General features: G+C 53.2%; 1 protein-coding gene across 1 annotated transcript in view; it reads right to left on the bottom strand.

The window, feature by feature from the left end:
* NOC2L (NOC2 like nucleolar associated transcriptional repressor) overlaps window positions 1-25,810 on the bottom strand; it is a 33,928-nt gene that overhangs the window by 4,746 nt on the left and 3,372 nt on the right. Inside the window, exons 8-16 of the mRNA XM_084495025.1 lie at window positions 24,252-24,362; window positions 23,627-23,740; window positions 22,794-22,982; window positions 20,507-20,646; window positions 16,261-16,372; window positions 10,784-10,897; window positions 10,501-10,602; window positions 6,558-6,701; window positions 2,061-2,174 (exon numbers count right to left, since the gene is read on the bottom strand). Coding sequence (XP_084351151.1) covers window positions 2,061-2,174; window positions 6,558-6,701; window positions 10,501-10,602; window positions 10,784-10,897; window positions 16,261-16,372; window positions 20,507-20,646; window positions 22,794-22,982; window positions 23,627-23,740; window positions 24,252-24,362 — 1,140 coding nt within the window. The remainder of the gene's footprint in view (window positions 1-2,060; window positions 2,175-6,557; window positions 6,702-10,500; window positions 10,603-10,783; window positions 10,898-16,260; window positions 16,373-20,506; window positions 20,647-22,793; window positions 22,983-23,626; window positions 23,741-24,251; window positions 24,363-25,810) is intronic.

Raw genomic sequence — 25,810 nt, 5'->3', positions numbered from 1 at the left:
TTTCTCCCGACCTGAAGGGAGAAACTTCATCGTGGTTACGGTCCCCAGCTGGGCAGTATTGATTCCAGGAGCTGAGAGCTTGCAGGCAATAACCTGCAGCACCACGATGGAGAGCCAGAGGCTGGCTGGAGAAGAGGAGAGGGGAGCAAAGCAGGCTCCTGGTTCTAAATCACCTTCCCACCTGCTTTTTTCTGCTACCAGAGACTTCTCCTTCTGCTGGCCCTGCAGAGACCTCGGTGCTGGGGAGATATGTGAAGGATGAAAGCAACCTGTGGGTGCTGGGGACACGGAATCACCACGCTGCCCTGCTGCTGGCAGCCACGGGCAGCACCTTTGGGTGCTCTCTGCCAAGATCCACGCTGGCTGCAGCCCTTGCGTGGCAGCTATCGCTCCTCAGCAGCTCCTCTTTGTCACAGCAGGAGCCTGGCACTGCCCAGCCAGCAAGGAGTTGAGGTTGGAAGCGTCCCAGTCCCTGTAAGCATCAAACAAACAGGAGGAGAAACCCGGATCCTGCAACAAGCTGCTTGCATTGACTGCTCGGGTCCCTGCTCCTCGGTCCTGTTCGCCACGAGCCTGGTCACCGCCGCTCCTCCAGCAGTAAAAATAAATGCAAAAATCATTCAGGGGCTCGTTCTCCCTCTGCAAGGCCTTCTAAATGTCCCTAGGAGTGCCCTCAGGACCAACACGCAGGCAGCAGAAATCCCCCCCAGCTGCACAGCGACCACAAAGCAGGGGAACGAGGACCTGCCCCGAGCCAGCGCCCGCAGATCCAGCCCGTGTTCATCACGCAGGGGCAGTAATTAGGTAATTTGGGGGCCAGTCTTTTAATCCCCAGCTAGAAGGTCGCTACAGAGCGAGTCTCACGAAGCCGATTAGTCTGCATCCCATTAAAAACCTTTGGGAAAAGCAAAGGGAACGGGCAGACGGGGTCAGTGTTGTTATATAAGGCGAGCTGCAGCTCGGAGCAGCTGAGAGCCAGGCTGATTTTTTTCCTTTTTTTTTTTTTTTTTTTTTTTCCCTGTTATTATTTTTCCCCCCAATGGCTGCTAATGGGACATGGATTTTCCCAGCCCTAATGGGCCTCATGGTGTTCACTCTCCTGCTGGGGCTCACAATGCTGCATCATTAAGCTAGCAGCCCCCACCGAGAGAGACAACAGCCCCATTCAGCACGCCGAGATGTCAGGCAGCCTCAGAGCTCTCTGAAAGCCAACTCCGAAATCTCTCTCCAGGCTTTATCTGTTCAGCCCGCTTCCTCCAGGGGAGAACAAGTCCCTGGCCCTGCCCTCAAACTTCCCCTGGTTTCCCAAGTCATCCTCCTGAGCCTCGCTCTGCCAAAACAACCCCTCCTTCAAGGGGAGCTCTCCCTTTAGCTGGCCCTGGCCACCCCACGCTGCTCCAGCTCACCTTTACCACGAGGTGGGGGCTCGCCTACCCAGAGCTCATCTCCTGGCCCCTTGAGACAGCTGCTTCCTTACTGGGAAAGTCGTGGCTCGCACCAGTAAGGCCAGTTTGGGGCCAGGTTAGCCCCGCTCCCACTTCTTGCTGCCTCTCAGCCCCATGCAACAAGAGGCTCCTTTTGTTCCCTCTGCCCTGGGGGAATTTCTTCTTCCCCCTGTCCTTATCTCGGGGCTGGTGCATGGTGCTGAGCATTTCTAGGGTCTCGCAGGTCTTGTGGCACACTCCGGGGCTTGGCTCCCAGCCAGCCACGCTCACGTCCCATCGATTATTTTAATTGTTCCCCACCATACGCTGGAGACACCAATTATATCTATTTCCTGCTCCCTGGCCGGGCAGCCCAGCTCAGCCACTTTCATTGCATTAGCATCGAGACAGCTTTTTCCTTTCCTTCCCTTTCCTCCAGGCTCCTAATGCAAGCACAGCTCCCACCTCCCCCTCTGCATCTCGTGCCCTGAGGGGTGGCCGGGACCTTCCCTGGGGCAGGAGATGTGGGGAATGGCAGGGCCAGCCCCGTGGGGGGAATAAAAGGCCAAGCAGGACTCATCTGGGATCCTCCCCTCCCTGATTTCTCGCTCCAGCGATCACTCAGGTGTTTCTTACTCTTTCTTTGCCAGTGATTTCCAGCTGGATCTCCTTCTCCCTCAGCTTCTTCCACTGGGTGTAGTACTTCGTCAGAGGCGTCCCCTCCTCTTTGACCTGCTTCTCCCACTGCTCCTGCGGAGAGAGAGGGGTGCAGGTGTAAGGGAGGTTGGCAAAGCTGTTCTGCAGCAGCACCCCGGCAAATGCAGGGAGTTGGGAGCAGAGTTAAAGCACCTACAGCAGGCAGGGCAGACAACGCAGCCTGCTGAGGAGGTAAAGAAATTTGGCTCGAAGCTGCAGGCAGGGATCACAGGGATACCTTGGAGGATCTCTCAGGACAAAATCCGCCCCCTGCTCTTGCAAGAGAGACATCTGATCGCCCGCTAAGTTCTTTTTTTTTGTTTTTTAATTCGGGAAAACCTCACGCAAGCAGTTACAAGACCTAAATACAAAGGGAGCCTGCTTGCCTCTTCCCCCTGCTCCGTGGCCAAGTGTTTATTTTTGCAACCAGCGTTCCCCCGCGGGGGGCTTGGCCTCCTCCCAGCCTTGGGAGAGCGGAGCAAGAAAAACACCGAGCCCGCTTCCGAGAGGGGAGCACGGAGGCGAAAACACTGGGAATAGTGGAAAGCACACGAGATGCTTAGAAGGGTGTTTTTTTTTGGAAGGGGTGAGGGGCAGCACGTCAGATTAAAGCCCGTTGTTTTTAACCTGCCAGGGTCCCTTCGCTTCCAAGCTGCAGAGAGCTGTGGCTGTCACCTGGATTGCTGCAGTGCCCGGGGGCTTGGTGCTATCCCACAGGACGAAGACAATTTTATTAAGCACGGAAATAGGAATTTAACAGGCAAAAGGAGCAAGGGAACAAGCAGCAGGAGGGGTTAGTTTAGATACACTTGTACATTAGCACAGGTCCAAAAAGAGTGTCCTGAATCCAAGGGCTGAGAACAAACCCAGAGCTTGGTGTTGGTGCCTGCTGCTGGTGGGGAGAGCATCTTCACAGCACAAAGCACAGCAGCAGCTCTAACACGCCTCCCCCGAGCCCAAATCGGCTCTGCTTCTGGGGAGCTGAGCCCCAAAACCGGGGGGTTGTGGTGTGGGCACTGCAGCCTGTGAGCCACGGCGCGGGGAGGAGGGTACGGAGGGACAAGATGATGGAAAGAGCAGGTCCCTGAGACGGGCAGCAGCGTGGAGCAAGGGAAAGGAGCAGTGTAAGGCGGTGAAATCCATCACCCTACATCAGCTCTTGCTCTGGCCCATCACCGGGAGGGAAGCAGAGATGATCTGTGGCCTCCGCAGCCGGCACCAGGCGCGTCGCGAGAGCGCAGCCAGCCAAAACGGCCCCCGGCTGGTAATTCCCCGGGTCCCAGACCCACAGATCCCTTGGGAGCGTTTGTAACACGGCTCCAAGCTCTGCACCGGAGCCCGGGGCTGCTCCCCAGCCTCCCCCCGGCGGGCTGGCAGCGGGGCTGATGGACCTCTGGCTCCGGCAGCGCCGGCTGGAGGAGACGGCAGGCGGCAGACAGCGCGGCTCTCCTGGCGGTCTGGCCCACGAGGAGTAATTCCTGAGGAGCACGGAGTCACCCCCTTCGTGGATCAGGCTCCCATCAGGCTGCCAGCTGCAGGCAGGCAATTTGTTGATGCTGCTCGGGGCGGAGGGCTTCCGAGAAAGGCTCTTCTTGGGGAAGGCAAAGGTCTGGGCGCTCTGATGCGGCTCTTTGGGGTTTAAAGAGTGTCAGAATCCAGAGATGAAAAAATTAAAATAAAACAATCCCATTTTTCTCATCGGCACGCCTCAATGGGAATTTTAAGAGTGGATGCTGTCGTACCCACCTCAACTGTTTGCAATTCTCCTTTTATTCCTGCCTCTGCATCACCGTGCTGCCAGGGGACACCCAGCACGGATCAAGTCCCCGGTGCTGTGCAAACGGAAAAGGTCACTGAGATGGGGATGGATGCAAATCTGGAAATCCTACAGCAACGAGGCAATGCCTGCCATCATCTCATTCTCTCCCTGGGCTGGGCTCAAATGCAGGACCCCCAGAGCCCTGCGTGGAGCTCCCGAGCTGTGCTGCAGGTCCTGGCGAGCTCCTCTCCTCCCCTGCACTGTCCCCTGCCAGGCCAGGGCCCAGGCAGGTGCTGAAGAAACCTCAAGTCAGAGGTGCCCATCGCACATCCGGACCCAACAAACAAAGAAAGAAAAGGAAAATCAAGTTCTCAGCCTGAAAACGTGGTGGAAGCATCAGGCTGAACACAGCTGCTGTGCCTGGGATACCGGGGGGATCCCCGCACAGCCCCTCCACTTCATTTCAAATGCCTTTTCGGGCAGGGTTTGCGTTTGCAGGAGTGCCAACACCCTGCATGTGCTGGGGACGGCCTGGCAAGCTCAACCCAGCCTTGGAGGGATGCTCCGAGCTGTTCTGGGAAGCCCGGTCTCTGTGGGAGCTTTGGCCCTTTTTGGAAATCTACCCCATCTGCTCGCACAGGAGCAGGTCACCAGCCACCAAGCTCGTCCCCAGGCACAAAAGATAAGCTGGAGAAGCACCGAGCCGGCTGCTGCCCTCGCTCTTTAGGGGCAGGAGGAGAACCTGTCCCCAAACAGGCTGGGCAAAACAGAGCTTTTGTTTCCCCAAAGCAGCCCCAACCTTACCTGCGACGCTCCTGCAGGTGCACCAGCATCAGCTAGGAGCTGTGCGGGCAGCAAGATGTTAAAATGATCGCTCAGTTCTTAAAAAAAGGGGCTGCTGCCAGAGCTGCTGGGAGAAGCAGACAGTGGCAGAGTTGTTGGAAACCCGTTTTTTCTTTTCAGCCAACAATCCTCCCCAGCCCATGGTTCCAGGGAGCCCTGGGGGCTGAAACCTCTACCTCTGCGGAGCGGGTGGGTGGTCACGGAGCTGTCTGCCCGCAGAAGCTACAGAACAACAACACAACCCCAACCACTGCGCTCCAGACGGGAAGCCTAATTCCTCTGGCAAAAAAGCCCGAGCCCGAGCGGCGTTTCCAAAACCCAGGACTGCTCAGCCTCTTCAAAACCAGCTCCCTCAACCCCTTCATCCCAGAAGAGCAGCGCTGTGCCCAAGGCACCGATGTGCCAGGATTTCCAAGGGTGATTTTCCTGCAGTTCCTGCACTTTGATCCCCTCAATTACCTCCCAGACACAGATAATTCCTCCTCTCTCCTGCTGGGCAAGGAATTACCCGACTCACCGCTGACTCTCAGGCGGAGGCGTGCACACACACAGCTCACCTGCAGAGGTTGCTGCGCCGGCTAAATGCAAAGCTCCCCGTCCCAAAGGAAAAGCAAACAAAGCTTCGTTAGCAAGGCTTCCCTTTGGCTTCGTTTAGCAGGACAGGAGCACGGTCCCCTTGGAGGCAAAAAAAAAAGAGCAACAGAAGGTTCCCCTCCTACCCCAGGCCGGCAGAGAACAGCACAACGGAATTAAGGCCAGGCAGCTGCTTCTGGAGTGTTTGAACAGGTCCCTGCTTCGAGCTGAAACCAGCAGCTTCCAGTGCCTCCATCTGCATCCAGCTGGCTGCGGCAGCTTCCTTACGGAGAGGCCCTGGAGACCAGCACCTCTTGGCACGCCTCGACAGGCAGCTCGTCTCCGCCTGCTCCTTTCGTGGTGCCTTCCCTCCGGACCCTTCCCAGCCAGGGGAACACCCCTAGCCACGACAGGTTTTTTCCAGGAAGACAGCATCTCGTTCTATCAGCCAGATGGCCAACTATTTACTACCTCACCCTCGAAATATCCTGTTTTCTACCCGTGCAGTTCATTTCCTAAAATAAAAAGCGATGACCATTACCCCTGCTGCTCTCCTTCAGCTCGTCACTGAGGCAAAACTGCCCTGAGATGCAGCCCAACACCTCCACGGGCCCTACAAGCCACCCAGCACCACTGCATCTTTTCCAGGCACTGAATGTGCTCAGCATTTCCTCTGCAGGTTGGATATTTGCTTGATTGCAGACAGCAGGACACACCAGCATCTCTCCTGGTGCCCAGGGTGCCTGATCACAGTTCTTTGGGCTCGTACCTTTAGTTGGTCTCCAGTTCTGCCTCCACAAGAGACCAGGAAAATGGAAAAAGGTTTGGCTCAGGATTCTGAACTCTATCAGTCAGATACAGCTGCTGGAGAGGTGTCTCCACACACCAGGAGGAAACAACACGGTGACAGAGGAGGTGAAATCCCCCCCTTCACCTTAAGCCATGAGCTGGCACCGGCGTACCAGCAGCGGGGTGATGAGAAGCCAGAAATTCCCCAGCAGAGGATGTGCCCCAGCGAAGCGAGGCGCTTCCATACGTGCGTGTGCAGTGAGTAAGAGCAGGGTGTAATTTATGGCCTGTGTTTTCCATGAGGCTCTTGGCTGCGGGGCCCTGCCCAGCCGGGTTGTTTGCGAGCTCCTGCCGCACCCCACGGCCCCGTTTCCAGGAGCTCGTCCTCCCTCCTCCCCCTGCCACCCGCTCGGCCCCGGCAGCCGGAGCCTGGCTGTCTTTCCAGGAAGCCCAAATCGAAGCAGCAGACTCACCACAGACTCCCTGCTGGCCACCCCGAAGGTAGCTTTCTGACGCCTGCTGGCGATGTAGGCAGAATTTTCCTGCACTTTCTCCAGCAGCTGCCGGATAGGCTTGCAGTAGTTGGCGATCTTGCACTCCTTCAGGAAAGATTTTAGCTGGGAGGAGGGGGAAGAAGAAGAAGGAAAGCCACGTTAAGAGTTTCCATGCACAGACCCCATCAGCAAAAAAAAAACACATCTCCCACCCTTGCTGAGGGACAGCACGGGGTGCCTGCTGCCTTCCATTCACACCACGGAGCAGCATCCTGCCAGCCTGGGCTGGGAGAGGATGCAGAGATACAGATATCTGCACCCAATCCAGCTGTGGGGCTCGCTCAGGAACAGCTCTGCACCCTTGAACTCGAGCTCTTTCTGAAAGGATGCACTGCTGGGGCTGGAGCAGCACCGCGACGGATATTGGGGTGGGAATCCCAGGTAGGTGAGGCTGGGAGGCAGAGATTGAACAAGGAGTGCACAAAGGATCATCTGTGGGCTGGGACTGGAGGTCTTTGCACGGCTCAGTGGGAAAACTGGGGGCTGGCAGAGCTGTAGGGCCGTGGGTCAGGCCGGGGGGCCACGAGCAGAGTCACACGAGGTGAGGTTTGCTTAGCGCCTGCCTGCCAGCCCAGCTCCAGCTGGAACCTCCCATTTTTCAAGGGCGCAAACCCACGCAGGCACCACAGAAAAATGCACGGAGCAACCCCCACAGGCATGTGCCTAGATAATTCCTCCTTTTAAGACCCAAGGGCTTCGGCGGAACGGCTGGGACGAGAGCCAGTCTGCCAGGAAACCACAAACCCAAAAAAAAGGGCACGGGCCAGGTCCAGCCTACTCGCAGGGAGCTGGCCCCTGCCTTCCCTCAGCGCAGGAAACACTCCAGTACCCCCAGACGATGGGACTGTCTCACTGCCAACACCATGTTTTTGTGGGGTTTGCTTTTTTTCTATCTCAGCAGCTCTCACAGGGCTCTGACACCGCGGCGAGGCGGCAGAGGATGCTCCAAACAGGAGAGATGGGAGCGTGTGGATTGACCCCGGTTTCCATTCCAGCACACTGCTAGGTTTCCACCAGCTCTCCAAATTCTGCAGGGCGACCTTCTTGCCGGTGTACCAGACGCTTTGATTTAGGGGAAAAGAGACCCAAGGGGGCAGCAGAAAATGGTTGACCACGAGGGAGCCTTCACCTGCCTGCTCCACGCGGGGAGAACGTCCCCATCAGCTGGCAGCAGGGGCTGCTCTCCTCCCTTTCTCCACCTTCCAGCCCTCAGCCAACTCCGAGAAAGGGGAGATAAAACCAACACCTTGCCCCCTTTCTGCAGACAGCCTCCCCAACAGGTACAAAGGAACCACCCCAAGCGCTGCTGCCGGCCAGCCCCGTCCTGTTCTCGCCCTCCCTTTCTAAAATATTTATTTTTTCGCAGGCGCTGCGTATTTATCTCCGCGGTAGAGATGCATTTGTCATTCCATTTATCTCCCCTGATCCCCCCGGCTGCAGCCCCAGATCCATTTCATCCGCTGCCACGGACATTCTCATTTTTCTTCCCTTGCACGAGTGTCACCTGAAATCCTGCCGAATCTCGGGCTCCATCGGGGCGGTTTGGCGGCGTGCGCTCGCTCTCCCGGCCCTGCGCTTCATTTCTCCTCCTCCCCTCCTCTCCCCGACCCAGGCAATCCCTCACAGCCCCACCGCTATCTGCCACGGATATTAACGAAAGGTAATGAGATCTCAGCCCCGCGTTCGGAGGCAGGGAACGACCGAGACAGTGAAAGATAGAGGGGGGAGAGAGAGAGAGAGAGAAAGGAACCCTCTGCGTGCCTTTTTCCCCGCTGCCAAGCACAACAACCGCAGCTTTCCAGAATAAAAGCGCTCGGAACATGTGTTTGTGTGTGTGTGTGCTGCTAACATCTCACGTCGGCTCCTAGCTAAGCAGCTCTGTGATTAGTGGGATTGATCCCGTCCAACTGCCAGCCTCAAACGCCAAGGGTTTGTACCAGCGGGGAGACCGCAGCAAAAACCCAGCTCCTCTTACAGTAAACGACACGGGCAACGAGAAATGATGGGCTGCAGCTGGGCTCGTGTGTGCCAGGGAACCCAAAGCAACCCCAATCCTCCACTCTCAGGCAGCAGGGACAATATCCAGCTGGGTCAGAGCGAGCAGGAGGGGGTGCAGCTAGCAGGGACTCCGGCACCTCCGTCCTTCTGCGAGCCCTGCCCTGCCCGTGCCACCTCCCAGCAGCACCAGCCCCTATCCAAACCCTCCAATTTTCCCCTTTAACCTCCCACCTCTGCTCTGCGCTGCCTGGAAGGACCCTACAGACCAGGGATTCTCATCCAAGCACCCAGACGCACGCCCTGAGCTCCTCACCCACCCGTGGTGGAGTGGAAGCAGCAACAGCAGCCCGGGGGTCGTGCCTTTGAACCGCCTCCCTCCCCTGCTGGCTCTGCTTTCCTTTCATCAGCCCCGGCTGCTTCCTGCCTTCCAGGCAAGGAGGCTCCAAAGTTCAGGCTGAAGGCAGTTCAGCCCAGCTTCTCCCAAAGCCGCCGACCAGGAGGAGATGAGCTCTCGGCGCAGCCCTCGCCAGCTGGAAGCCAGCCCCTGCCCCACGGCGCTGAGCGAGGAGGGGGAAGAGGGATTTATTTTTTATTTTTTTTCTAGCTAACTGGAGCGGTGCCAGGGGAAAAGCCTTCCCCCCGCGCGCCTTCCCGAAGGCTCCGAGATTTTGGGAAGCTAACCTCAGCAGCCCGGGCCCAGCAGACGGCCACGAGGCTGTGGTTAGTGGCAGCCGAAGAGGAATCCGACAGCGGGAATTCTCTGCGGAAAGCCGGGCTGGTCCCGGGCTGTGTTTGGAAGCCACGGGGCGCTCCTCGTTCCAGCTCCAACCTCGGCTCCGACAGCTTGGCTGCTCCCAGCAGCTGCTGGCTGAGACCAAAGGGCTTCGTTCGCCGCCGATCAAGTGAGAAGCAAAAGGAGAGCAGGCAGGGGAGCTGCTCTGCAAGCGTGGAGGCTGCCTGTCAGCTCGCATTAGGCAGGGCAGCCGGCTGGCTGCAGCACCGTGGGCAGGCACAGCGGCTCGTGGCAGCAGAGCAGAAGCACGTGGCCCCACGGAGGGTACAGGAGCAACCAAATTGCTCGCCACCCGCCGCTTGTGAGTTAAAAATAAGAGGAATGGGAGGATGTGAAGGAACAAGCTCCAGCTTGTTTGCACTCAGCAGTCCTCCTGTGCAAAGCAGAGAGGGCGCTGCTCATTTGAAACAAGCCACCAGCTTCAGCTCCCGGTATTAGGGGAGGATTAGGCTCCATACACCCAGACATGGCCCCATTAGGCTGCCTTATTGCAGAGAAAGAAGCGTGTGAACACGAAGTGGTGAGGAAGAACTGCCTGCCACGGAATGCCAGGGCAGAGGGAAAGGAGAGCTCTTCACAGCAATGCTCTGAGGTGCGTTGAGGAAGATGGACAGAGACAGGAATTGGATGCAGGGAGAAAGTGCCCCAGCTGGAGGGGACACAGGCTGGGAGAGAGGATTGCCATCTTGTGGAGAGCACGTGAGAAAAGCCATAAGGCAAGGAGAAACACGAGCTCTGAGAGCACAGGTGCTGTGGTGAGGTAATACAGCAAATCTGGACTACTCTAAATTGCCAAGAACTGCATTCACTGGTCAAAAATGCATCTCTAGAGCCCGTTGTCTCTCTTTGTCTCCCAAAAGAGTGGCTCACACCAAAGCCACTTTCCCCTACCTTCAGCCTCCTGTTGGATGCCTCTGTTCCTAAGAATCCCTCAAAATGCAAACACAAACTGTGACTGGGAAAAGGTAAATAGCTCTCCCCTCACATTATCAGGACCATCTAAAGTTCGCTGCTAGGTTAAAGGAGCTTATCCCACTCTGGGGACGTTCCAAGAGGTGTCCTATACCTTACCTGGATGATAGTGGGGAGAACCAACTCTGGGAACCCGATGCTGTGGGCTTGGCAATGCAGGTACTCAAGAATCAGGTCATAGAGCTGTTCGATGAGGCCATCCTGGGTAGAGGGAGCAGAAATAGAGATATCAGATAGGAACTAAGCCCCTCAGCTCCCAGACTGGGAAATGAGCCTCTAACCTACAGGACAGGATCACAGAACAGGCTGCTGGGGCCAGTCCTGTTTGAACAGAAGCTGTGTTTCTGAGGATGTGCACTGTTGGCAGCTGGGTTCCACTTACTCGGAAGGCTTTCTCCTGCAGGTTGGCGTTGGAAAGCTTCAGGATCACCGCGAAGTTTATCGGCTTAGCACTCATGCGTCCTGGCCTCTTGTTGAAATCCACTTGCTGGAAAATCTGCAAGAGAAGCAATTGAGCGTAAGGATGGTCACGCCACCAAACAAACAGACACCCCACGACTCAACCAAGACCGTGAAGTTGATGACAGAGCTGAGAAGACAACCCAAGAGCCCTGACTCCTGCCTGCTCGTTCTGATCGCTGTCCAACAGCTTTTTTTAAATGCCCTAGCAAAGGACAGCTTGGGAGCAAACACCAAGCAGACTCAAGGCTTTAGAGCCCTGAGCATGAAAGATGCCACAGGAGCGTGGTGTAAAAGGGAACCGACACAAGCAACAGCACGAGGAACTAGAGGTTTGCTCCTCGGACCTGTGCTTCGGACAGCAGGGTGGTACTGCAAGGCTTGAGTGTGCTTTGGAGCTGTGCCTGAAGATGAGATGCTTTTCAACAGCAGGACTAAATGCTGCTTGTACCAACCGATTACCTTCTTACTGTCATTGAAGTAAGTGCCTGAATTGTCCTAGGAAGCAGATGGACCAGGAAGTCCTTTCCACAAACACCCCTTGCCAGGCAAGGTCTCTGGTCTGATGCCTTTCCCACCAGTGTCCCTTCTACCAATTATAACTGAACAGCCTTTGAATAAGCACAGATCATTCTCCACGGACACATTTCTCTTTATAGCAAGGGACATGGGGAAAAAACTGGCCCTTTTCCAGATTCTGAGCAGAGACTACACACGTAGCTCCTCAAAAACAACCCCAAGAGGCACACATAGCACCCAGGGTAAAGCTGGATGCCCAACACACCAGGCGTGTCAAACCTGCATCTTTGCTGTTACATTCTTCCAGAAATGGGAAACGAAAATGCTTAATGCATTAGGGAGAAAAACATTTATTTCACATAAAAGCTGAAATCAGCTGCAAGCAGGATTTGCCTCGGTCCCTACCCTGGGTAGGTATCAGGCAAGAGGGGAGGCTACCCAAAAAGGGCTGTGCACTGTGCTGCTCGCCTTCTGAAGCTGTGATATATGAAGGAAGATAAGGTTTCTGGAACGATCAGCAGCACAAACCTGCCCTTCCCCAGCCTGGCAGAGGCAGACCTCAGGAGGAAGCTGAGAAGAGCTGCACAGACCGCTCGCACCAGGGCACGTTCCCAGAGACTCCCATCAGGGGCTAACAAGCAGCAATCAAGGGAGGTGGTCACTAATAAGGGAGCTTCGTTTCAAAAAGCCAGCCCCAAATGACCAACTGGCAATCACTCCTGTGCCAGCTGACAACCTTTGAGGGGTCTGACAAGGAGCACAGCCTGCCTGCCCGTGCCTCTGAGCACGAGGCCCCTGCCTCCAAGGCGCTCAGCCCCTAGATTCCCAACACTTCTAAATATTACTTTCGAGCAGGAAATAATTTCTATTCCCTCTACGCGGCGATACATTCATCATCAGAGCCCAAGCAGCCCAGAAAGGCAGCGCACTGATTGCTAGAGGGTGAGGTGGGGGAGAGGGAGGGCGCTCGGGTCACTCCGGTGCCCCCGGGCCAGAAAAGCATGGAGCCAGCTATTGATTTTTTTACATTTTATTTGTCAATCCAGGTTATTTGGAAGGGAGGGACAAGCCTGGTGGCTTGTGAAAACAAAGAGCCCCAGCCTAGGGAATCGATGCTATAAACCTCGTTATGCACGGTTATTTCTTTGGCCAAAACAGTCGTATTGATCCCCGAGGTCAGACGCATTAAAGAAAAAGGCAGCGGGCGCTGTGGGATCCTAACATGCCACGAGGCAAGTGGGAAAATACAAGCAGAGGGTTTGAAACCTTCCCAGATGTGCTGGGGAATCTGGCAGGACACGTGGAAAGGGGAAAAATGTGGTTCCCAGCCCTAGGTCGTGCAGGATGGCCCAGACAGCAGCCAGGCTGCAAGAGGGGATGACTGTGTCTAGGAATCCTGTGGCAGGGCAGAAAGGTGATAACGAGGGACTGGAGGGCCAGAAAACATCCAAAACCAAGGGCTTGGCTCGAGTGAGACCCACCAGCAGACAGAAAAAAGGACAGGAGGGGGTTTTCAGCAAGCTCTAGCTCACCGCTCCTACGTTGTTAGGGTGAAGAGTGCTTGGATGTACAGCTTGCACCAGCAGAAAACCAAGCCCACGGCCCCAGCACTCTTATTTTATCACCCCCACCCCATCCTGACTCTTCTCAGGCTCCAGCAAAGCCTCCTGGCAGCTGCTTTGATCAGCCCGAGGCCGGCTGCCCCAGGCCAGCCCCCAGCAAGGAGGCAGAGCTGTGCAGGACCCGCCTGCAGCCTCCCCACGGCTGCTCCAGCACCCTCCACCTCACCCCCGGCACCCAGCAGGGCTGCTCAGAGCCCAGCTGCTGCCAAGCTGAGAAAAGCTGCTCAACTTTTGTAATATATTCCCGTTTTGCATCCCACAGGGTGTTTTTCCTCTGGGGTTATTCCTTCTCCCCTACAGGACATTGCATCCCCCTTGGTTGAGCTGCGGGAGGTGTCTCCAACGTGCCAAGGTCCCTCCAAAGAGCAGGGCCCTGCTGGTGCAGTAATTCCTCCCAGCTTTGCACCTTCTGCACGCTTCTTGATGTCCTCATCCCTGCGTTCAAACCATGAGTGATAACATCTCACCCCCCTGACGAGCACTGGCCCAGCAGCACACCCCACAGCCAGCTTCTCCAGCCCCAAATCCTCAGCCTGGCTGTGAGGTGTGGGAGATGGCACCCAAAGCCCTGATAACGGGAAGATAAAACACCCAGGGGGCTCTTCCCTTATCCACAGAGCCAACTGTCTCTTGGTAGGAGGCTATTAGATGGGTTGAGCATTATTTCACTGAGAAAAGTCCTGGCACAAGCAGGGTTGTGCAGCTTCAAAGCTGCAGGGCAGTATTTGGAGGGAGGGAAGGCCCAGGATAAGGGATGCATCTTCAGCTGGTGCAGAGGCTCAGCTCAGCAAGCCTGACGTTGTAGTTTTTCCTCTGTGCGATGATGCAAAGAGCCCCCAGCTTGTAAAAACTTAAATCTACGACAAGGTCCAGGATTATGGGCCCCCAACAAGCCCCCACTCAGGTATGTCACCGGGCTTCAGGCCCCCCAGGGACCTTCTCCAAAGCGAGCTGCACATCCAAAACAAAACTCGAGCCATTGAAGTGCCAAAGTGAAGAGCTCACGCCTCCCTAAGCACGTCAGGGTTAACCTCTTTCCCCATTCCTCTGCAGGGAAGCTAATTTTAAATTGGCATGCCAAGCCTGCCTGTGGGGAGATTTCCACCTTGTTTATCCACACCTGCCTTCCAGCAGATGAGCCACCGCTTCTCCTGCTGCAGAAACTAGTGCCTGTCACAAAATAATTGAAGTGCTGGGGGAAAAAAAGATAGCCTGGGATCTCACAGGCCCTCCAAGGGTGGGAACAATGCAAAAATAAAAGCCTGCCTGCTTTACGCTTTCTCTCAAGCCGTCTCCTCTCATCTAAGAGGTGATTTTAGCAAGCTTCTTTCGCTCCCCCCCCAAAAAGCAGAGTCAAAAGAGGAGACAGCCCTGGGTGCCCGTGCTGGGGAGCAGCAGCTCCTGTCAGGCTGCATCAAGCAGCCAGCTCTCATTTCGACTGGCAGGGGCTTGGGGAATTCCCGTGCCTGGGGGAATTGCACAAAACATTCAATCTGCTGGCTCCTGAAAGCACGGCAGCGACAGGGCTGAGACAAGAGGTAGCCAGGGCTGGTCTTCTTGGTGGAGAGGGGGAAGGGAAGCAATCGTGGTCTCTTCTTAGAGAAGGTTTTCAGGATCTACACTGAGGCTGTACAAAGCTCAGCCACATTTTTTTCAGGGCTTTGTGCACGTCTGGTGTCGCTCACTCCAGATCCTGGCTACGTTTGGATGCAGCTGCATCAGCGAGTGAGGGGCAGGCTGCCGTCCTCCACAGCAAATGGAGCATGGGAAGGCTTCGATCTGCCCCCTGACCCCAGCCCTGCCCCTTAAACCCAGCGTTTAGGAGGGGCTGAGCAGCGTGCTGCTTCTCTCTCACCTCGCTTTGGCTGCTGGGTTTAAAACGTGCTGGTTTTGTGACACGGTGTGGTGCAGGACTGCTGCCTAGGGGCAGAGGCACTGCCAGGGTTGTGAGCTGGTAGGAACAGGCTCGTTGGTAAAGCACCAGGGCTGCTTAGAGATGAGTTTATCCCTGGCACCTTGGGTTCAAATTGGAAATTAAGGGCTAGCAACACGCATGCAGGCATTTTACCCTGCCCCCAGTCTCTCCTTTGTCACCAACACCTGGACAAGGCAGGCCCAGCAGCGCCTCGCACGCAGCAGGCTGGGATGTGGTGGGGAGGAAGCTCAGCGTGCGCCGCGGTCACGGCCGGCTGGGGCCCGACACACGGATTGCAGCCCCACGGGGAAGGAGATTTTTTTTCCTCTCGGAGCACTGAAAATTAAAAATAAAAAGCAGAGGAACCGTCCTCCCCCCCCCCGGGCTCTGCTACAGCGGCGTGGAGATGCCTCCGTCGCTGGATGTGGCTGGCAGAGGTTCAAGAGTGTGTGAAGGAGAGGAAGGAAGCAGGCAAATGGCAAAGCCACACAGGCCAGGGCCAGGGCGCAGCAGAGGGGGGCGGGAGAGCAGGAGGAGATTTATAAACATTGCTGGCTTCCACGGGCTCAGAGGATGTGGTTTGCAGAGGACGTTTACAACAACACAAAACCACAAAAGCCTTTGCTTCAACAGAACTTGATTAGCAACGAGCCCAGCTGACTCAGGTCATTTGTTACAGAAGCCTCCCTCATTCTCCTCCAACAGCCAGCCTCACGCTGACCTTCGGGGGCTTTGCATTCCTCACCTTGCCCCATTCTCCCTCAGAAGTGTTTCTTCAAAGAAAAAGCCACTTCTGTACTACCCTCTCACAGGGAGACATCAGGAATCTGATCTGTGGGAAGCTGGATGGTCTCTGAGCATCACCCTAAGGAAAACACAAGGCACCAGTATTTCACCAAACATCCCGTGTTTCGCCAGGCTGCCTTCAAGGGGATTTTTTTTGACCAAATTAAGTCTTGAAGCACCTTTTTCCTTCCATCTCCCTTTGTCTGTGGTTGTGACAAGCTCTTCCATTTGCTAAGACACAAACACATCAAGGGGATCAAGTAACAGCTTGGGGACTTACTGCAGCCAGTTGAATCAAAGCTCCTCCTTGGAAACCCTTTGCCTATTCCAGCTGCATCAGCCAAACCAGCTAGGAATGTCTTTTTGCACCCAGCTGATCTCAAATAGAGGAAAATTATAAATTTAATCCTGTTTGCTAACCGCACGCTGTCTGATGGCATTTGCCAAGGGGTTTAGGGTGTGAGCAGATCCCAGGGGGAGCTGTTGGTGGGTAGGGTAAATGTGAAGGTGTTCATTAGGTAGCAGACAGTTGTTGCTACACCAGCAGGACCCACTGACCTCCAGGATAAATGGCAGCACGGGGATGAAGGTCCTGGTGTTCTCAGACAGCAGCGTAAGGGCACGGATGCAATGCATGCGCAGAGGGTAGAACCGAGCTGTGGGCACCAGCCTAGAAGGGAAAAAAAAAGGATATTAGGCCAGGATAATACAGGAGCTGCACTCGCAGCCCCCAGCAACGTTTTAGAGCCCTTCCTGCTCTACAAAAGGAAGAGAGCTTTAGGATTGCACAGCAAACTGAGCTGAAGCTATCCCGTAGTGGGGAAAAATTTATTCGTGCTAAAGCTGTGACACCAACAACCAGGTTCCTGCAACCAGAGCACCAGGTTCTTCTGGGACAGAGGAGAGAAAGTGCTACAAGGCAGGAGTTTTGCAGATGAAGCTCAGCACTGATGCTCTTTTGTCATGTTCAACACTTGGAGCTCTCGTGCTGCCGACACAGGTAGGTGCACGAGGAGAAGTGGCAGGAACCAGCAGTGAAATGTTCAGCTGAGGCAGTGAATTTGCCAGAAATGGGCTCCCCCAGCACACAGGAGGGACTGCAAGGAGAAGGTGGTAACCAATTTCAGGCTACGTACCCTCTGTGTGCCCACACAGCTCGTGCTGTCACCTCCATAGCCACACTTGTCACGTGGAATGTCACCAGGGCAGGAGGAGCTGGACCAGCAGCGTGTCAGAAAGGACAGAGCAGGACCAAGAGGGGCATCACAAGATCCTCTCAGCCCTCTCCAACAGAGGAGGAATCGCTCAGCTGCTCCTCTTTCAGAGAGAAAAGAGGATTGAAACTGCTAGTGATGAGCAGGGAGGGAAAGAGGCCGCCTTTGACCATGTTTTAGGCTGTTATGCCCTTGGATATTAAAGGGAACTGAGCACAGCTGCCTCTGTAAGGTGGGGCACCGCAGGCTCAGCTCCCCCAGTGCCACCTAAGCCAGCAGCAGAGAACACAGAGCCCAGCATCAATCCCATGGCTACCCCTAAGACACCAAAACTCGTTACCTTACCTCTCCAGAAACCTCTTGCTATGCACGCCTGTACCTGAAGACAGATGCCCCCAGCACTAACGAGTTTTTTTCTTTTTTTCCATGGAATTCTCAAACAACAGCCCCACATCCAATAAATCCCTCCCTCCCCACCCAAAAAGGGTTTGATGAGAAACCCAGGGGAGAACACACCCGACCGGGCACCATAAATCACCTCCACCTCCCCCACCCTCCCCCCACGCTAAATAGTGGAATAATTATCACTGGATCCATTATAGGAATAAATCTACTTCCCGCCCCGATCTGGCACCACTAGAGATGACGAAAGCCATTCTCAGGAATTAATTGATCGAGGGATAAACCTGTTAAATGTATAGATTTACTGTAAACCAAGACCATTAATTTTAGAGTGCTCTGCGATGCAACAATCTGTTTAACTTCCCGATGGCTGGATGCTCGGGGAATACAAAACACAGCTGGGCCTTGGCTCTGCTGAGGAAGATCTGCCCAGGGGTCACACCAGCAAGTTCAAATCCACTTGCTCTGGTTTACAGCTCGTGCTTTTCATCTCAGAGAGTGCTCCCTGTTGTCTTACCATCACCACTTCCTGCAACACCTGCCCTGCTTCTCCCGTGCAGCAGGCTGTGGTGCAGGGAACAGCCCCCAAGGCACTTGGAGGCTTATTTTTACTAGATACAGTTCTTTCTGCTCTACTTTTGTCTGGTCACAGTCTTCTTCTGACTGGGGAGAACACAGAAAGCTTCTTATGGTATCGGTCTCTGCCCCACCAAGAGGGGACAGCCAAGGGAAGGAGTTGAAGGACACCAAAGCTGTGCTTGCTGTACCTGTACGTGCTGGGAGGCTGGAGACCAACCCTTACGGGGCATCACAAATCCTCATTTAACTACAAGCCAGGGCAGAACCTCGTATTTATAGCCTGGAGTAAGAGCAAGGTAGGAAGCCAAGCAGACAAGGTCAGGAGAACACTTGCCTTCAGCCTGGAAAAAGGGACAGGAGCTCCTGCAACAACTCTGACACAAAAATAAAGCAGGAAAGACAAACATAAGCATGCAGACCAGACCGAGAACTTTACAGACCACAGAAGCAGAGAAAGAAAAGCAGGCATCTCCTTTGTGTTCCGTCTCTGCAATACCTACAGCACTACCCCAGTGGTCAAAGCAACTGCAACCTTTCAGCTGTTTGCAAGATCAACACCGCTGATTTTTACAAGGCAATGCCATTAGCAAACTCAGCAGCGAGGCTTTTTCCAGCAGCCCTGAAGTCAGAAGCGATCAATTCCAACATTTTTCCATTCAGCAGTCTGCCTTCCCCGATCACATCTGAGCATGTGCAGCTTGGACACGTTTCAGGAATGGACCCCATGCATTATTAAAAGTAGTTTCGGCGTGTTTTATATGCTGGAGAGCAGGGAGAGGGAGCAAGGAAACGAGGGAGCTGATTTCAATTTTAGCAGCAACCCTTCTGCTCCTAGTTACCGTATTTAATCACATTTCCAATTCTGCCTCGGTCCCTGCCTAGAGCAAAAACAAACCGACGAGCGGTGGTTTCTCTGCAATCCCCTCCCGAAAGCCACCAGGGTGGCACAAGGAGCTGGTCCTGCAGACAGACAGACACCCTGCTCGCTGCCCTTTCGCTGGAGCAAGGCGCCACCTCCTGGACTTAGGGAAGGAGAATCTCCTCCAAAGGCTATTTATCCCCCTCTGGATGCTCCCAGGAGCACAAGTGAAAGCTTCTGTGGATGGAAAAGCCGCACAGCATCCTTCCCTACCACCCCATCACACGCACCTGGGATCTATTTTCTATTTTCCCCGTGCTGAAATTCATCTCTCAGGCTCCCCAACCTTTGACACCTTGTCAGACGGTGGCTGCACTTGGTGCCGAGCACCTCTGCGCATCGCTGATGCGAACAAGTTTTATTTGCTGCTCTTGCTGAGAGACTCACCCAGTTCACCTCTCCTTGGCCCCAGCTCGCTGATTTATCTGCCTGGACAGGTAGAAAACTGCCTCGACTTGTCTGCAGGACAACTGGAGCTCGGCAGCAGCAGCGGGAAGCAGCCTGTGCACATGGGGGATGGGGAGAAGGATGTATGCACACCAACGATCGTTTAAATCTGCTTATCTTCATCACCACTTGGGAGTTTTTCAAGACCAGGCGGGTGGGGTTTTAAAGCTGAGAATCTGGTTACAGAGCTAACAGGATTTCAGGGATCACCAGAGATTCAGAAATTCCCTCAACGCCCATTAACAGCAGCTTCAAAGCAGAAAAAATTCAAACACACAGGGTGATAGGGGAAAAAGATAAGTAAAAAACTGCAAGCAAAAAAACAATGAGAAAAGCTTTCATATTGCTCAAAATAAGCAAGCAGGCTTGTGCACAATTAAAAATAAGACTTCAGCACACTTCTGATTCCAAAACCAAGTCCTTATCTCCTCCCTGATTTCAAACTCCCCTCAAAATAGCACAGCTCTGAGACTATCAGGAACTGCTGAGCATGGCACGGCATGCATGCACTTGGACAGCTCCACAGAAATACCCAGACAGATATAACTTCTTGGAAAGAGCTCTCAGGAAAGGAATTCTACCTGGTGCTGCCACTCCTCTACTTGTGAGGACATTCCAACAGATGTTGAAAGGCAAAACTGTCCCGTCTGGGTTAGTACTTCGCATGAATGCTTGGAACTACTCTTATTTTAAGCTTACCTTTTAGATAGCGTCCTCTTTCTCAAGGAATTTTAAGAAATACAAAGCTCCAGCAGTTCAGGTATCACGCCTTTTAGCGAAGCAGAATTGGACTAGGCACCAAAACTAACCGCATTGCTTTGTGTCTCCCCAGCTCCCCACCAGATGATAGCAAAGAAGGGTTTAGGTTGTTCAGAGATGTGCCCAGGCTGCACAAACTCCACAAATAGTCTGCAGTATGGCAAAAAAGCAGCTGACACTATTTTTTTGTCCTCACTGCTGTTCACCACTTAGCTACTTTTGAGTCCAATCCTTCCTGCAGTGTCTGATTTCACACACCCTGAGCCCATGGTCTCAGCTGGTGAAGCAGAGGTGCTGACTTCCTCTCCAGCAACCCTTTAATTCCTTCATGCAACGTGCTCGCAACACGCCTGCAGCTGTAAGACCTCCATCAAAAGCAGCTCTCAGGTTAAATCCAAATCACATAACAGTACCACCCCTTCGGAACTGTTTTACTACATCCAACAAGAGAAGGATTGCCAGAAGAGGAAAAAAAACTACTTACTTGATACAGCCAATGATGACCTGTGTCAGAGGATAGATCAAGGGCTCCATGACCTCGCTGGGGTAGATCGTGCTGAGAACCCGACACCAGAAATAGAGGCAGTGGATGTACTGCCAGTTGTAGACAGACTGGAAGTTCTCCTGCAGGAAACGGATGAACAGACTTGAAAATGGGGCACCTGAGAGGGGTTCAACTCCAATTTCTCTCCACAATTCATTTATTTTCTTTCTCCTGCAGGACACTGCGCACTGCCCAGAGGATAACTCACATTCTGGCTGTGGCTTTGATGCTGCTGGCTCTTCCACCACCCAGCAGAGTCAGATGCAGCACGCCATAATTTAGTACTGGTTAGTGCCTTGAAGGAAATAACGCGCAGCACAGCCTGCTTTTCTTCCCAAGTACGGCTCATTGGAGAGGGATGATTTAATGACTCAGCTCCCAGCAGATGGTGAGATGCAGCCAAGCATCAGGAAGCCTTTAACCATTCCCTTCACTCACAGGCCTGGGGACAGTCCCCAGGAACCCCCAGGTAGGAAGGCTGGAAAGCAGCACTGCTCTGACAGCCTCGTGAGCTGCCTTCTGGCCTCTGCAGACCAGAAAGGAGAGGAAAAAAGCATGTAAACTACTACAGGAGGAAATTCCTCTGCATTTCCCCTCGTTGTACTCAGACTCTGACTGTGAGGTAGCAGCTTATCTTTCCCGCTCAAGGCCTCCCTTCCCTCAGATGCGTTAACCAAACCCCCTACTCACCACCCCACTATCTCTGAGGCATAATGCCAGTATTTTAAAGATGTTTCTGTGAGCATTCACTGTCAAAGCAAGCACCAAACCATCGACCTAGCACTCCTCCCTGCTTTTGGAAAAGACACAGTCCAGGCCAGTTGAAGTTTTCAACTGCAGAGTAAAAATGACAGAGCCGAGAACAAACTTGCAGCTCTGTTTCTAAGCCAGCCTTTATGGTTACCAGCAAAAACAATGCAAGAGGCCAGTGTGTCTGACATGCTGTGACACCAGAACAGTGGTTTCAGGCTGGCCCAGACCAAGTCTTGCACAAAATCCAAGCCACGTGGTTTTTCAAGAATGTTTGGGCAAGCCCCTACTCTTTCCTGCCATGTGCTGGAGCAGCCCATAGTGCCAGAGTAAACAGAAGCCCAGAAAGAGTGCAGAAGTCCCTTAAGGACACTCTTTCCAACGAGTTCTGCAGGCCCAGAACGCACAGCACTGCGCCAAGATCTTCGGAGATAACATTTTAAAAGGTGCCTCAGCTCCAGCCTGTTTCACACAGGCTTTCAAGGCTCAGGTCACCTCTTTTGTATGATGAAAGAAGATGTGCAAGTCCCAGAAAAAGCACAGAAGCCCTGAACTGCAACCACTGGCCCAAATCTTGTGATAGGAACTTAGGCTGCAGCTGGAAGTGGCAGAGCTCTCACCAGGTACCAAGGTTTGTTTTCAGCTTCTCCTGTAAACAGCGACCTGCTCCTGTAACCACCTTCCACAGCCACCCACTGCTCAATTTAAGCTAATTGGCTTACTGCTTGGATTTATACCTTTTGGTTGTGCTGATGTCATTTAAAGTTCCCGCAACCCTCCCCAGCTGTGAAAACAAGTGGATTTAGGTCTTGTCTGGGCCAGACTCAGTCTTACACTGAGTGTGTAAGAAGCCACCACAATCCAATTAGGGCAGGCACATACATCCCAGACTTCGTTTATCCCCATGTCTGAACAGCCAGGAGATTTAACCAGTCACCAATCCTGCAATGTTTGGGAGCAGCTCAAGCATTAATCTACAGGGATCCGTTTTGCTGAACGTGAACAAAGCCAGGATTAACAAGCTGACTCAGATTTGCTAGGTCAGACTGGAGGCAGCCCAAATCAGGGCTGTTCCCAAAAAGTCTGAGCTGCTTTGTTCAATTGGATGGGCAATGCCAGCTGCTGCTGGATTGGGCAGACACACACACCAGGGTCATTCCTGGTCTTCTTTACCCTGGGCTTTTGCAACAGAGGCTGCAAACTATAAATACAGAAGAGGGAGAGTGCAAATCCTTCCAAGATGAGGAGAAAAAAGTGACTCCCACCCCCCGTAGTGTCCTGTTCTCTCCTTCCTTGCTGAAAACTAACACAGAAAAGAAGAATTCACGGACAGCTATGAAGATTTCAAGCTCCCAGTCCCAGCAAATAATCCCTCAGCACATTATGAAATGGATCAGACAATTCCTGACACTTCAGAGAGGCCACCAAAAGCCTGAAGTGGCTACAGTGGCTTTCCTCCCCACAGCAGGGCACCTACCTTCTTCTTTATGGTCATAGCACTGCGCAGGTGGATGGCGAGCTGCCGGATATAGATGAAGGCGTGCTGGTAGGAGATGTGGGTGTCCAGGGCATACATCTCTGTCAGCGTCCGCTGCATGAAGTTGATCATGGGCAGCACGTTGGGAGAAGTAAATCTTGAGTTCTTCACAAACGAGATGTACATTTGCTGTTGGGGGAAGAGGACGACATGCTTGTTGTCAGAACAAAACCAGTGTTTTACCGACCTTCCCCACCCAGGCGTTCCCAACCACCTGCGAAGTGTTCCTTTAAAAAACAGACACTTAAAAAAAAATTTGAAGAGATAATTCAGTCTACTCCTCTGCAAGAGTCAGAATCTTTTCTCACTCATACATTGTTTAGCAGAGCTTAGAAACGTCCTTGCCATTGCTCCTCCACAGGAGGAGGAAGGAGCTGCAGGATGGCTTTGAGCCACACACGCTGCAGGCTGGTCACAGCAGTTAATGCAGCTCTCTGGTAACAAACAGCGGTAACAAAGCAAACTACACTTGGGAGCCTCAGCTATTAGCAGAGAGCAGCACTGAGTAGCGTGTCAGTACTTGAAGAAAGCCCTTGAGAGGCTGGAGGATGAGTATTCAGCCAGCAGACAGGCAAGTACCAGAGGCATTCTCTGCAAAACCCAGGAGTGCCCCTAGAAGGAACAACAGCAGCGAGCAGGAGACTCTGACCTGCAGAATTTCTCCCATTTTACATTGCAGGGGAGCCAGCACCTTGCCCCACCTCAGAGGCTGCCCTAAGTTCTTGGCATTTGACTTCAAAAAAGCTGCAGAGCAGAGGAAACAGCGGGCTCACCTTCAGCAGGGTGTGCAGGTACGCGTCTTTCTTGTGGCGGCAGATCTTGTTCAGCACGAGGAAGGCCAGCACCCTCACGGTTTCCTCGCCCGTGCTCCACAAATGAACTACTCGCTGGGAAGGGAAACCCACAGATAAGCATCCCAGCCTCGCCCTGCTCCAGCTTTTCATTTAAACATCACCCCCTTGTTGCCCTCTTTCGCTCTTTTCCGCCCCCATTGTTGTTCTTAAGCACTCAGCAGTTGTGACTAAGTTTCTGCAAAAATATTCCACCCACAGAGCGGAGTGAAATGCTATCACAGACACACACAGACTCAGGCAGCAAGCACTCCATCTGCAGCAGGGAAGCAGACAGCTTCCCCAGAACACCCCCACATCACTTTGCATAGGGACTCGCGCTGAGTGCACACATTTTGCTCACTCAGCTTTCCCTGAAAGAGCTCCACGGCACTCACAAACCTGGAGGAGAAAGCACAAATCCCTCCTGGGACCAGAAGAAAAGCGAGGGAAGAGTCCAGGAGACTGGACTGTCATGGGATCCGGTCCAAATACCACGAGGGGCTCGTTTGTTGGGGTGAAAAAAGTGCTTGAGAGCTACATGAAGCATCACAGCACGCAGCCTTACCTTGAGAAGTATACGGCACTGCTTTGGGAAGGTCAGGTAATAAGGCACTGTGGCATTGACATGCTGAAGGACTGCTGCTCCAACAGAGGCTTCTGTTAAACAAGACAGGAGCTACAAGGAAAAAAAAATAAAATCCTAGTTAGTATAGCCCTCCTCACATCTTCCTTTAGCATTTACCATTGGTATTTTGCTGTTCCCAAGTAATTCTGGGCTCCAAAGGACTGGAAGAAAAGCCTGGCAGGAAGCTAAAAAAAAAACAAAGCTGTATTAGGAATGGAGCAGGTCCACAGCAGGTTAAAGAATTCCCCTGCAGGAACATCATCTTAGCAAACAGGAGCTCAGGCCACCAGCACCTGAGTTCATCACTTAAAGCCTCACTCAGCTGTACTGCAACAACTCCATCTCCACGAAGCTTCCAGCTTCTTACAGGCAGCGTGACACCGATGCCATTGTCATCTCACCACAGATGGCCGGGGCGTGATGAAGACGCTCTCAGTCTACACACAGCTTGCTCGGAAGCAGACCATCTGAGCTGCCTGAAGACTTCCAGTGCTACACCAGATTTTTTTCAGGGGAAGCAAGAATGCTACCGGGTATCTAGAGGTTAACTCAAGCTCAAGAAAAAGGTTTAAACATTGTCTTGGTATCTCTGGGTTGTTCAGCTCAGTTCCCCTGCAGCCAAACCCAAGCACAGAACTTTGTACTTTCTAATTTAAGCTCGAAGTCATCTCAATTTCAAAGAAGTTCTGCACGATGGAATATCCACTCTTGCCTGAAATCCCAATTGCTGTAAGCAGAGACTTTTTTCTAACTTCATTTTCTTTCTCATTCTCCTCCTTGCACTGCAAGGACTCTGCAGTCCTTCACACAACAAAAAGACAACACTTTTCAGGAACTATTATGCTAGAAAAACCCTGCCACAAAGCATGAGGACACTCAGAAGGAAGCACAGGACCAGGAATTATTTCCATGACTGGACTGCCAGCTTTTCCTTTTCTTCTGCAGTCTTTAATTCTGCTGCTGCTAAGGAGCACCACAGCTTCAGGAAAAAGCTCTGCTGATCAAAATGCTGTTTCTGCTAAGTCATCCTGCCCTCGTTACCTCACAGCAAAAAGGCATCAGCACCCCCCCCTCAGTTTCTGAAGAATGTTACAGCAATACTGTTAGTTTTGTATTTTTTATGTCCCATACTTGGGGATGTTACAGCTTTCCACCTTCATATTTACTACAAGAAATGGCAAGATCATAACACCAGAATATGCATTAGAAATTCAGAATGCTGGAGCACAGCACTGCCAACTTCATGGACGCTAATTATTTTGGCAGACAAATTAAGGCAAAGAATTGCCAGAAGGTTTAACTTGTCCTTCTTTACAGGCTATCTATTTTCAACCAGTTATTCTATAGAGCTCCGTGCTATTTGTTAGACCAAAAACCTCCAAAAACAAGAGACGTGCAGACTCACAGCTCACAAGTGCCCAAAGCCCCCAGACCCACTGAGATTGCAGTGGGTAGAAATTATCTCAGCGAATAAATTAATAAATAAGCCCGCTGATGCA

The sequence above is a fragment of the Aythya ferina genome (genome assembly GCF_964211825.1).
Source record: "Aythya ferina genome assembly, chromosome: 21".
Lineage (NCBI taxonomy): Eukaryota > Metazoa > Chordata > Aves > Anseriformes > Anatidae > Aythya > Aythya ferina.
This window is presented reverse-complemented; position numbering and strand designations above follow the sequence as displayed.